This window comes from Sinohyriopsis cumingii, chromosome 5, assembly GCF_028554795.1.
Source record: "Sinohyriopsis cumingii isolate HCF-2022 chromosome 5, ASM2855479v2, whole genome shotgun sequence".
Taxonomy (NCBI): Eukaryota; Metazoa; Mollusca; class Bivalvia; order Unionida; family Unionidae; genus Sinohyriopsis; species Sinohyriopsis cumingii.
This window is the reverse complement of record NC_142965.1, coordinates 71,375,241-71,389,376: the sequence shown is the minus strand read 5'-3', so window position 1 is coordinate 71,389,376 and position 14,136 is coordinate 71,375,241. Positions and strand designations below refer to the sequence as shown.

General features: G+C 40.2%; 1 protein-coding gene across 1 annotated transcript; it reads left to right on the top strand.

The window, feature by feature from the left end:
- Positions 1–6,970: 6,970 nt before the first annotated feature.
- Positions 6,971–13,769, top strand: LOC149799409 (thymidylate kinase-like). Its single transcript, XM_089958188.1, has 4 exons — positions 6,971–7,047; positions 7,834–7,924; positions 11,966–12,154; positions 13,587–13,769. Exons 1-4 carry the CDS (start codon positions 6,971–6,973, stop codon positions 13,767–13,769), a joined length of 540 nt encoding a protein of 179 aa, XP_089814314.1.
- Positions 13,770–14,136: the final 367 nt, after the last annotated feature.

The following is a 14,136-nucleotide window of genomic DNA, read 5'->3' as shown; positions in this document are numbered from 1 at the left end:
GTAAACCCTGACAGAAAATCCGGAGATGGAGTCCTTAAGGCGGTCTGACATTGACTTCAACGTCATTCCGGCAACTCCTGCGACGCCGTTGGTGCCAAGCTGTATCGGCATTCGTCATTCCCTCGGGCCCACCAGCTGCGCGGATAGGGGGGATCTGCTGCATGGACAACAGCTGATTATCCATACCACCCTGCCCAGGCTTCATAGCTCCACTGGAGAGGACACTCCAGCGTCGTCGTACGGCGTCGGCACAGCATGAGAAGTAGCAGTTTACCGGTTCTAAGTCAAAGCTCGATTGGCGTAGAGCTTGGCGCCAGGGGTTACTTCTGACGGTGGGAGAGATCACCAGGTCTCACAGGACAGCTACCGCCCGCCTCAAGCTGGGAAGCCCCCAGTCATTAAGGTGCTGCCCGCCATGGCCTGCCTGCTTCACTGGGTGCGTGGACCTTAGAGAACCATCTCGACAAGTGGGCCACAAAACTCCGCACCAGGAAAGACTAAAAGAAGAAATAAGAAGACTCCAAATCTTCGTTTTGCAACCTGGAACATCAGGACCATGTGTCCTGGATTGACCGCTGACCTACAGCAGATCGACGATGCACGGAAGACTGCCGTCATTGATAGAGAACTCTCCCGACTGAACATCGACATTGCCTGCCTCCAGGAGACCCGACTGGCTGACAGCGGCACCATTAGGGAAGCCAATTACACGTTTTTTTGGCAGAGGAAGCCCTCGGATGAACCTAGGCAGCTTGGTGTAGGCTTTGCCGTAAAGAACACGCTAATCTCCTTCATTAAACCTCCATCATCAGGTATTGAGAGAATCCTTGCCCTCCGGCTGTCAACATCGTTAAGCCCGGTCAACATCTTCAGCGTGTACGCCCCAACCCTCTGCTCCACCCACAAGGAGAAAGACAAGTTTTATGAGGCTCTGGATCAGGCAATATCCAGCATCCCCAACAATGAAAGCCTTTACTTACTAGGAGACTTCAATGCTAGAGTGGGAGCTGACCATGACGCCTGGTCCACCTGTCTCGGCTTTTACGGAAGGGGCAAGATCAACGAGAATGGTCAGCGACTGCTGGAGATGTGCTGCTCCTACAGCCGATGTGTGACCAACACTTTCTTCAAATGCAAGGAGATCCACCAGGTGTCGTGGAGACACCCACGTTCACGCCACTGGCACCAGCTAGACCTCGTCATCACCAGGCGTGCAGAACTGGCCAGTGTTCTCCTCACCCGCAGCTACCACAGTGCCGATTGCGACACAGACCATTCCCTCGTGGCCAGCAAGGTGCGAATATTACCCAAGAAGCTGCACCACACCAAGAAGAAGGGTCACCCACGCATCAACACCTGCTGTGCAAGCAACCCAGAGAACACACAGCAGTTCATCAGCAAACTGAAGGAAGCCCTCACCAAAGTGACACCTGATGACACCATTGACTCCAAGTGGTCCCATATCCGTGACTCTGTGTACAATTCAGCCATCACAGCTTACGGGAAGAGGGAGCGAAAGAATGTCGACTGGTATGAGGCAAACTGGGAGGAGATGGAGCCCATGACTGAGGCAAAGAGGAAAGCCCTCCTGGCATACAAGGCTGCACCTAGCCCCAGAACACTACAAGCCCTCAGGATTGCAAGGAACAATACCCAGAAGACCGCCCGCCGCTGTGCCAACATCTACTGGCTGAACCTTTGCAACAGTTTACAGACAGCTGCCGACACCGGGGATACAAGAGGAGCTATATGCAACCCAAAACAATGTCACTGGAACTGCCCTGGACGCCATTCCAGACCTGCCTGTCATGGAGGAGCTAGACACACAGACCACCTGGAAGAGCTCGGGAAAGCCATAGATTGCCTTGCCTGTGGGAAGGCTCCTGGAAGCGACGGCATTCCGCCTGAAGTCCCCAAGAGCGGAAAACCAGCACTGCTCTAGCCCCTACACATACTCCTCTGTCTTTGCTGGGAACAGGGATACATCCCACAGGACATGCGTGACGCCAACATCGTCACTTTGTACAAAAACAAAGGAGACCGTAGCGACTGCAACAACTATCAGGGCATCTCCCCCATCAGCATCGTCGGAAAGGCTTTCGCCCGTGTTGCCTTGGCGCGCTTGCAGATCCTAGCCTCCCGCGTCTACCCAGAGTCCCAGTGTGGATCTCGAGCCGGCAGGTCAACTGTAGACATGATCTTCTCACTACGTCAGCTGCAGGAGAAGTGTCGCGAGTAGCAGATGCAACTCTACATTGCCTTCATTGACCTGACGAAGGCGTTTGACCTGGTTAGTCGGAGTGGACTCTTCAGACTCCTGCAGAAGATTGGCTGCCCCCACGTCTGCTTGCTGTCATCATGTCGTTCCACGAGAACATGCACAGTACAGTGTGCTTCAATGGCGCAACATCTGAAGCATTGCCAGTCATCAGCGGAGTCAAACAAGACTGTGTCCTTGCGCCGACGCTCTTTGCCATATTCTTCTCCATGCTTCTCCAGTACGCATTCAAGGACTGCAGCGAGGGAGTGTACATCCATACCAGGGCTGACGGCAAGCTGTTCAACATCGCCCGTCTCCGTGCTAAGACTAAAGTCACAGAGGTACTCATCCGTGAATTGCTCTTCGTCGACAATGCAGCCTTGACATCACACACGGAAGATGGACTTCAGCAGCTGGTATGCCGCCTCTCCCATGCTTGTAAGGAATTTGGACTGACCATCGGTTTGAAGAAAACGAACGTCATGGTGCAGAACGCAGACTGCGCCGCATTCTGCACATCCAGTGGCAGTACAAAGTTCCCAACAAAGAGGTTCTAGAACGCGCCAACATGAACAGCATGTTCTCCATTCTCAGCGAAAGTCGCCTTCGCTGTCTTGGCCATGTAAAGAGAATGGACCCAGGCCGCATTCCCAAGGACCTGTTATATGGGGAGTTAGCAGAAGGTGCACGACCAACTGGACGACGACATCTGCGCTACAAAGATGTCTGCAAGAATGATATGAAGACGGCAAACATCAATGTCAACGACTGGGAGAGCTGTGCAAACAACCGTTCCAGCTGGTGTCTTGCTGTCAGGCAGGGAGTTCAAAACGCAGAGGAAGAGAGAAAAATAAAACAAGCTGAAAAGAGAGTTAGAAAGAAGGATAAACAAAAGCTTACGTTGGAGCTACGCCATCGTCTCCCATAGACGGACGGATCCCAAGAGTTTCTGAAGAACCCTTGATTCTGCATATTTTTTTCACATGCAACCATAATCAGTGTATGTTTGTCATAGCACATACACAATGAATACCATCTGATTAACAACTAAATGCTAAAAAAGTTTGTCAATGATTATGAAAGATGGTGTCGGAAGAATATAAAAAGAAAATAACAGAAACTGCTGTTTGACCATATTCACAGATCCAGTGAAACAAATTACACAATGTAATCTTTAGAACATTATCCAGCATACATGTACACAATGAAACATATTATCCATCAAGCAGTGTCGCCTAACCTGTCATTTCATCAGTCTGTAAAACTCCATGAAAGAACTCTGAGATTTGTCTTTAGTAATTTCAAGAGACCTTACTCTCAACTCTTTAACTGGGCAAATATATCAGCTCTACACATCTGTAGGATGAAAACCATGGCACTTAATTTAATTATTTTTAAGAGAAATGTCCAAAGTACTTAAATTATCTGCTCATTTTAAAAACACTCTTCTTACTCAGGTATGTTATCACCTTGGAGGTTCTTAATTAAGAACTGCCAAGAATGGGTTACAGTCTTTTCGGTATGTGAACACTTCAAGATTCCTAATTTAAGAACAGTCAGACATGGGTTACAATATTTTAAGTATGTAAATACCTTGGAGGTTCCTAATTTAAGAACTGCCAGGTATGGATTACGATCCTTTAGGTATGTAAACACCTTGGAGATTCCTAATTTAAGAACAGCCAGATGTCGATTACAATATTTTAGGTATGTAAACACCTTGGAGATTCCTAATTTAAGAACAGCCAGGTATGGATTACAATCTATTAGGTATGTCAACACCTTGGAGATAACAGCCAGAAATGGATTACAATCCTTTAGGTATATAAATACCTTGGAGATTTCTAATTTAAGAACAGCCAGATATCGATTACAATATTTTAGGTATGTAAACACCTTGGAGAATCCTAATTTAAGAACAGCCAGGTATGGATTACAATCTATTAGGTATGTCAACACCTTGGAGATAACAGCCAGAAATGGATTACAATCCTTTAGGTATATAAATACCTTGGAGATTTCTAATTTAAGAACAGCCAGATATCGATTACAATATTTTAGGTATGTAAACACCTGGGAGATTCCTAATTTAAGAACAGCCAAGAATGCATTACAATCTTTTAGGTATATCAACACCTTGGATATTCCTAATTTAAGAACAACCAGGTATGGATTACAATTTTTAGGTATGTAAACAGCTTGAAGATTTCTAATATACGAACAACCAGGTAGGGGTTACAATCTTTCAAGTATGCAGCAGCTAAACTCTGGAATTCTCTCTCTAAAAACATTTGAACACCCTCAGGTTTTAACACTTTTTAATCCTACTTAAAGACCTAGTCTGGGAGCTTACTGTATAAATGCTCACATGCAAACACAGTAAAAAAAGCTGCTGCTGACATCTTAATTGATTGCCATATTCGAGTTTCTAGTCTCGTATATTTGCTTATCTTTTAGTTAACCGAAATGTTGGCGTAAAGTTACTTACCAATTTGATTTAGAAGAATTTTTCTCCCATCTCAGATATTACATTTATTATGATGTGGTTATTATTATTTTGGGGGTGGGTTAAGTTTTGCTGCATGTGTCATGTTTAAGTTTTAGTTCTTATGTCTTGCGTATAGTCAGTGGTGTACTAATGATAACTGACACTCGGGGCAAAGATGAAAGCCCAAAGAGATTTTGGCACCCCATGACTTCTGGTGCCCATGGTTTTTGTGTCCCCCCCAAGACCTCTGGTGCCCAGGGGAACGTCCCCGTCTGCCCTCTCATTAGTACACTACTGCATATAGCTTCTACTGCTTACAGTTGTGTAGTTTTCCTTGTACCTTTCAGATACTTTCGATTCTTTCATACTATTCACAGTTTCTTTTTGTCATTGTATATATTTGTCTCTATATATGTGAACAGTTTGTCCAGCTCCTTGTCCTTGTATATTTAAAACCTGTGTGCATGTGCAATGGTATCATAAATGTGTAAAAGTCAGCCATTACACATGAATGTTTTAACACTGCATGTAATTGTACAGTAGAATCAATTCATGTAAATCGACTTTGATGCACTGAAGTTTTTAACAGGACTTATACATTTTGTAGATGCATAGGGATGGGGGAATTTTTGTAATAATTTGTTAAAAAATATATATACATGTATGTCTAATTGTTTAAGTTAATTATTGTATTCTCAGTTCAACAGAATAGCTAAAAGGAGCTAATGTTTCTTGCTTTGTATATACAATTCTGATTCTAAATAAAATTTGTCAATGCCCATGTCTAAACTGAATAAAAGATTTCTTCACAGTAAAGCATCAGTCTCTTTGAGGGACTATTGCCCATACAGAAAATGAATTAAGTTGTAATTCTATCTGTCACGGAATGGTGTAAATGTTGTTAATTAAATACATGTACTCGGGTTTCGTTTCTTCTCTCTGTACAACGATACCCGAGGGTGATTATAATATGGTCTATGTATTTCGAAATCGTGAGTACGATTCGTCCTGTGCCACACGTGCAAGGTGCCTTTGATAAAGAATAACGAAAATTCTAAAGGTATAAATACGTTACTACATGTAAAGGACCTTTACAATACTAATGGTTTTGTCAGCAAGCGGCCTGCTTAAAGGATTCGCACAACTCCAGCTGTAGGGCTGAGTGAGTGTTTTGATGGTAGGAATATCCGGGGTGTCCGGTGTTGTCAGAGGGTAGAAACGTCCGTGTGTCCGGAGCGTTTAAGGTGCCGGAGCGTCTAATGTCTAGCGTCCGGAGGGTCCAGAGGGACTAAGGTGACCCAGCTGTAGAGCCGTCAAAGGACCAGGGGGTCCGGAGGGTCTAATATTTCAAGTGTCCGGAGGGTCTAATGTTTCAAGTGATCATAGTATTCCGAGGGTCCGGAGTCCATATTGGTTGTGAAATTGATTCGGAGGAGCTGTCGAGCGGATATGGTGCACGGGTGACGGAGTGCATCTCCACACATGTATTTTCAGCTGTATGCTAATTTTGGGTTAGTAAGACCCAGTGTATTATTCAGGACTGGAAGGATAGATTGTATATCCGTTCTTGTTTAGTGACATAATTTCGCTACCTGAGCGAATACATTTTTTTTACTATGTGTAAAGACTTACATTGTTTACTATTTGAGTGAACTATATTCATCTTTTCATTATTGAATCATTTGTGAAATCATTTATCCTGTATTTTAGGGTTACTGAACTAAATTTATTTGTATATTTTTTTCATCTTTGAAACTGTGCGTTTTTATGTTAAATAGATCCAATATTTGGATTATAAATACGCACACATCTTCATAATCCATTATTCATATAAATCGCCACATTAAATCATATATCTGTGTCGTCAAAACGTGTTCTGTTGTTAATCCGAAATATCCCACCCGGTTATCTTGTTACACTATCCTATAAAGAAATAATCTGAATAATACAATGTTCATATGAGGGAAAACATTTTATTATTTCCATCTTTATTACATGTTATGCCACTGACATGAATGAACAGTGTACAAGAAATTAAGTTGAAAGCCACAAGAGTCCCTCAAAGGGACTGATGCTCTACTGGTAGACAAAATATCCAGGAATCCAAGACAAATCTGTTTTTGCTTTAATTTTCCAAGTATTGAAACCATCTATGATATTCCTGAGAAACTCCAGCATACCAAAAATTGGTAACAAAACTATTTTCTCATGTTTAAGTTACTATGTTCATAGGCTACTTGTATGTTCAGTACAAATTCTTTGCAACAGCCTTTGACACTAAATCTGATTTCATGAACTGGTAGTTGTTGTTGTGGGGTTTAACTGCATTTTTCAGCACACAATAAGCTATGCATGGCGGCCAGTATTAATGTTGGAGGAAGAACCCTGGAAACCCCAGGGAAGAACCACCGACCGACGAGAAGTTTCTGGCAGGCTTTCACACATACCCACGCTAGCCGAGCCTTGGACTCGAACCCATGCAGACAGAGGTGTGATGGCAGTGATCCGGAACCGTGAGTGCTTTAGACCACTCGGCCACGTCCAGATTTGAACACTGTTCCTACATGATCAAGACAAGGAGAGCACACAACTGGAATGAACTCATAAATAAACAATTCCCTGTAATGGCTTAGTGCGTAGTCATACTTTCAATGTTAAACTTGCAAAAATATCATTGTGAAGACAGTTGAGTCCACCATTTTCAGCCAGTGTACAATGCACCACTGTTACACTCTTTTGGCTAGTTGGCATCACATACTATGAGAGGCAACTCATGAAATCCAATTGATGACGATATAACAAAGCACTAAAATATTGGATTGAACTGCCAAGGTGTAGATAGGGTTAACATATCAGAACCTAAGCTAGCAAAGATGTCCCAAGCCAGGAAACAACCGCACCAAATCCCTCAACTATCATCCCATAACCTTAACAAACTGTACCTGTATTATAAAACCATGGAACAAATGGTAAATGACACTTCTCAGATACCTTAAATTCAACAAACTACCATACTATCAGACTTTCAAATGCCATAGCACAGTTGAAATTTGATAAATTGACGATGTAATGTCTTGTTTTACAGGCCCAGGATGAAGGACCTACTATCACGAGGAACAACATTAATAGTAGACAGATATGCATACTCTGGTGTGGCCTTCACTGCAGCTAAGCCAGTAAAGTTTTTGACATATATGAACCTTCCAAAAAGGAGGATTATGTATATAACAGCAGAGCACCCTGTCCCTCCCATCAATGCTTAAAAACTCCCATCTCCAAAGAAGTAATCTTTTAAAACCAACTCGATGAAATTTCTACTTCGAATACATTCCCTGACAACATTAACATTACGGCTGTAAGCCAGCTGCCTTCCAGATCCAGTCCTTGTAAAAAGACAAAAATTCTATCTATCTTGTGTAGACAAAGGGCAATAACTCTTGCCCATTGCCTCCCCTTGCAACCAGCAGGTGTCACTGGTTCTTAATCTTTGCTTCTTTTCAACAGCATCATAGAAGACACCTCCCATGAATCCAAAGCCAAATTTGTTTTAAATTCAAGCCATCCACCCTAACATACCCACAGCTACATGTACATACAATTACGACGATCGTTGTGATCGATCTGTCCCTCTCGCCAGGTCTACAGCTTCATATCTCTACAATTACAGAGATCTGCTTGTTCAAACATGCCTATGTCCATATACAGTTATGGAGATCTTAGTGATATATCCATCCGTCTCACCTGCACAAGATTACACAAGCACTTTATGGTGGGGATTTTAATGATAGATCTGACTGCCCAGCCATGCCCATGGTACTGGTACCAACCGATTCGGCTTCCAGTCATTCTGGCAGTACTCATTGTAAACCAACCATCTATATTGGTATGACAGTATCTTCTGGTGAGCCTAATTCACTTCTTACCCACACGGTATTGGCCATAAATTATATTGAAACTAATTCATTGCATTATTGTTGCCACAGAGAATGCATTATATAAGTATGAACAATATTGTAATGGTCCCAAGTCTCAATTGGCAAATATATTCAACAAACTGATTCTTGTCATGGTAAGAGGTAAACATGTTGAGCAAACGAAAGAATTGCCAGATGAGCAAGTCATAGCATGCATATTGTCAGTGGAAACCATGTAAATAGTTGTCATCTGTAAGCAGAAAGGTTGAGTTTAGCTTTGTTTCAATTAAACTGTATAGTTTCAGTATACTGTGAACATCATTACAAGTTTTTGTTTTTTTTATATAAATTATCCAGAAATTTTATTTATATGCTTCATTTTTGCATGTTTTATATGTTCAAATCGTCCACTAACAATATTGCGGTTCTGACATTGTGTACCACGGTGTTCGCAGAGATTTGAAAAGTACTAGAATTTTAAACTGCTGGATGAAAAGTGTTTATTTTTTGAAAATCCTCTTGAAAAGTGTTTATTTTTAATGTCAGTGGGAAAAAGTCCTTAAAAAGTGCTTGATAATAAGCAAAAATCCTTAAAAAGTGCTTGAAGTTTTAAGAAAATAAAAGACCAAAATTTTTGTTTGAAAGAAACCTCTGTGGAAAAATTGCAGAAAATGTCTGATCAACTGTATGCCTTTTACTTTCTGTGGCTTGCTCAGTAACTAAGGAAAACCACACAGTTAACTTCAGCAAATATTTCCAACTTCCTTTCCAAGAACGATGTTCTGAAGTCAGAAATTTTATGGACATTACATACTGTGGTCACACATGCATCCTACAAATCAAATGAACATATTGCTCATGTTTCTCATGTTATGTTCCCAGATGGTCCTCTGGCTGCAAAGTTTATGTGTGCAGAAAGGAAAACATCTAACTTGTATGTATTTGGCATTGCGGAACACCTTAAAAAATGTATTCTATCAAGTGTCAGTGGTGTGTTTGTGATTCTATTTGAGGAATCCTTGAACAAGAAAATGCAAGAAAAGCAGATGGACATACATGTCAGATTCTGGGATGGTGGGACAAACCAGGTTGTGACCAGGTACTTGCGATCACAGTTTTTAGGTAAGTATATACTTTATTATTATTTTTATTTTAGTTTTATTTTTAGTTTCTTTTAATTTTTTCATCAGCTGTCAAGTTTATAAGTATTGATTCCATTCACATTTTCCTTGGAATTACTAAAGATAGATGCATAAAAAAATAAACTAAATGAGCATAAATCGTACATACATATATAATGAAGTGCATGAACTAAAAATAAATAGACACTTTGTACATTAATTATTGCTTAGCATGGACCTAGGCAATCGGAGAAGATTTATATGTATTTATCCCTTCTGATTGCAGTTATGCTACAACTGATGAGATAGTTGATCATTTCAGAGAAGAAACAATGAACCACTTGAATATCGACACCATGGTGCAGATAAATATGGACGGGCACAATGTGAATTTGAAAGTTTTAGACCTGATCCAAAGTCAGATAAATACAGACTATGGCCATGATTTAATTAATATAGTATTGGCTCATACTTTGCTTAATGCATTTAAGGCAGGTGCACTTGTTACAGAATGGGGAATTGCTTCACTTCTGCACAGTTTGTACTATCTTTTTAAAGATACACCTACCAGGAGAGAATATTACCAGAAATTGGCTGGCAATACGTTCATGCCACTAAAAGTTCATAGACCATAGATGGTGAGAAAACATACCCATTTCCCAGTGAGCATTGCATGTGTGGGATGCAGTTGAACTTTATGTCAAAAAGGTTGAATCAAAAGAGTTACCTAAACCTACCAACAAGTCATTTTGATGTAGTAAGTCAGGCAGTGATAGACAAGCTAATCAGAGCAAAGCTAGAGGGTTTTTTTTTGTTTCATTGCAACCATATTGCAGCTTTTCCTGGCTAACTACCAAACAGATAAGCCCATGGTGCCTTTTATGGTGGATGACTTGACAAGTCATCAAATGCTTGTTGTTGCGCCTGAAGTTTTGGATTAGGCAACCACACCAGAAAAGTTGCGAAGGATAGATTTAGAGAAGACCAATCTTTTGACATACAAGAAGATGGACATTGGTTTACTAGCTGAAGAAAAGTGCAACCACGAGTGAAAAAGAAGTAATGGAGTTCACAATGGGATGTATGGCATTTGTGATTGAAGTGTTGAAAAAGATTACAGTGAAATCCCCAATCACTTATTCTTTGGTCAGAAATATGGTATCTTTGTGTCCAAGGGAAATGCCCAGACATGCAAATCTCAGCAGGGACAAATTTAAGAAACTTATGAAGTTGATTATTGCAACATAAAGAATCGATGAGCTTGATGGTGAAGTCATCCTGCCACAATATAATGACTTTCTTGACAGTATAATAGTTATTGGTACTGATAAGTTTACAGGCTTTGATCCATACAAGGAGAGACTGGACAAATGTTTGTGGAGCACATGTCAGATGCTAGGTATGGGAAGCTGCTGGAGATTGTTAAGCTCCTGTTGACCCTCTCCCATGGACAAGCAAGATTAGAGCGTGGCTTTTCTGTCAACAAGGAAGTATGGTGAAAATTTGAATAGGCATATGTGATTATGTTAGAAATGTGGGAGGTGTACTGAATGTTCCAATCACCAATCAGCTTCTTGTAAGTGCAGCTTCAGCAAGACAGAAGTATGAAACTTATTTAGAGAAGGGGAGGGAAAAAAGCAGTCTTCGTCTGGGCAGAGGAAAAGAAAGCACGTTCCTGATGACAATGAAGAAGAAGAAAAAAGAAGGCCAGATTAGGTTATGAAATACTTGTGCAAAAAGCAGATGAACTGTTTTTAAAAGCAGAAAAGACACTAAAGTGGCAACTTCTTGCACAGGCCAATGCTAATAGAAAAGGAGCTGAGGAAAAACTTGGAATTTATGAAGGTCTTTGCAATAAGTTGGATGCTAAGATCAAGGAGTTCAAAAGAAATTAAATACAGAGGAAGAACATGTTAATAAACGTTTTATTAGTTTGACTTTTTGTTTATTGTACCTATGTTAGTGGACTTTATTGGGAGAGGAAAATACCGTTACATGAGCCACAAGTCAGTCTTAAGGTTGTTTCAAATGTAGATATCAATGGTGAGTTCAGATATAAGAATCCTTGAAAATCAAAATAAAGTCCTTGAAAAGTCCATGAATTTTGTCATATTTTACCTGTATGAACCCTGATACCAGTTATTATATATCTTAAGTGTATGAATTACGTTTTTTATATTAGGATTTTGAGCTTGAATGGTGCAAGAAACCAGATATAGGCTTGCCCATGTCAGATGTAGTTGTACAGTTGAAACTCAGCACAGAAGCTGCAATGAAGAGAGGTGGTTTTGGTCAGGAGCGCTATGAGAAAGCGGATTTCCAAGCAAAAGTGGCCAGTAATTATGAGAAATTGAGGGATTCAACATGGGAGGTAAGAGATTTGTCCTAATGTTATTTTTTTTATAACATTTTGGTAAAAGAGATTGCAGACAAGGCTAACATGTTCCATTACAATTTCTTCTTTAAAAAAACAGACAAATAACGCTCAGTCACATTTTCAGTTACATCTAATATAACTGAAAATGAGACTATGTCTTTATATGTGCTTTAAGTGGCATTATATCGCCCTATGATAATTTGTGCCACAGGAATGCTAGAAACCAGCTTGGATTTTCTGTGGACGTCTTCTCATAAATTTGTGCAAACTAGTTTACGAGAGATAATGGAACATCCTAAGCTATTCCTCTTTAAGTACTTGGATAATTGATATGAAACTTACACATTGTCATTTTCATCCTAAATAATAATGGGGCTGCTCAGACATCCATTAGGATCACCCTGGTGGCCATCTTCAAAATAAAACTTGTCATCACTGGTCAAGAATAGATGGTCATATCTTTGTGGGACTAAAAGACTTAATATGATGTCTTAATGGTCCTACATGAAAATCACTGGTCTGATAATATGAAAACACAGTGGCCGTTTTGAAAAAGGTATTGTGAGTCCTCCTGAAGGAAAAGAAATAATGCCATTGGGTTTTCATCGGAAGACTTACAATGTCTGTTTGGTCCAAAGTGAGAATGGTGTCGATTCAATCTCCAATATTGCTACCGGAGTGTTCATCAAGAAAATAGTATCACTACTCCTACAGAATGCTTGGTTGTATCAATATTTTTCTTTTACTGAACACCTTATGATGCCTGGTTGGTCCTAATGTTACTGTTCAGACATTCAATATGCCTGCCACGTTGGTCATCTTGAATGTCTTGTTGTCATTATGTCTTCAGCATGATGTTTTCACCAAGAGACTTGTGACATCTAGTTGTTTGTTGGTGTTGATCCAACTTTTAATATGAATACCACAATGGCCATCTTGAAAGTCTTGTTATCACTACATCTTCTAGATGGCTGGTGATGCTGGCATTTTGTTTTCATCAAAAAACTTCTTGTGATGTCTTGTTGGTACTAAATAGAAATGGTGACAGTCTTATATGGAATAGGGCACCATCTTGAATATCTTGTCATTACTTCGTCAAAATTGAAAGTCATATCAGCATCGAGTTTCCACCAGAAGATTTCTTATGATGCCTTGTTAGTCTTAAACAGAAATGGTGACAAGCCGATGTCTAGTATGTCCAACATCACAGCTAATTTGAAAATCTTTATATTGCTGAAGAATGTCAAAGAGTGTTTCAATACTCAGCAGTTAAATGAAAAGAATGATCTTAAATGTTGGTAGCTCCAGAAAATAAGAGTTGCAAATGAATCTATGTACCGTAACAACTGTAGTCCAGATTCACTCATTAGTACATATTACACCTTCCATGAAATGTGCACACCTACATTTCATTTTCTTTTCTCAGGTGATAGATGCTGACAAGTCCATAGAAGACCTGCACACTGAGCTACTAACCTTGTGTAAAAGAGTGATTGCAAGCACAAAACATAAACCACTAAGTGCTCTTTGGAAGACAGGAGTAATAAACCTATTTTTTAAAACTTTTAATGGAATGAAGCAAATGAACATTTTTATAACATTACTATGAAAATAAAAAGTATTAACTTGCACTGCTCCTTTTGTGGAAGACTCCATTCATAGACTTTTGCACGGTTTTTAGGGTTTTTGAAACCGAAAAAGCATTTTTAAGTTTTTGAAAGTTTGAAAAAATTGACCTAGATTTGTAAAAGTTGGTAAATTATAGGAATATTATATTCACCTGACTTATACACTAAAAAATAATTTAAATAAAACTAGTTGTTTTGTACCAGCCACCAGTGAAGATGACAAAAGAACACAATGTGACTGGAAGTAGTGTATCACTTTCATCCAGGCTTTCTGTTTAAAAGTTTTCATTGAAGCCAAAAAGAGGCTCAGCACTTGTCTTTTCAATGATCAATGACTGTTGAATCCTA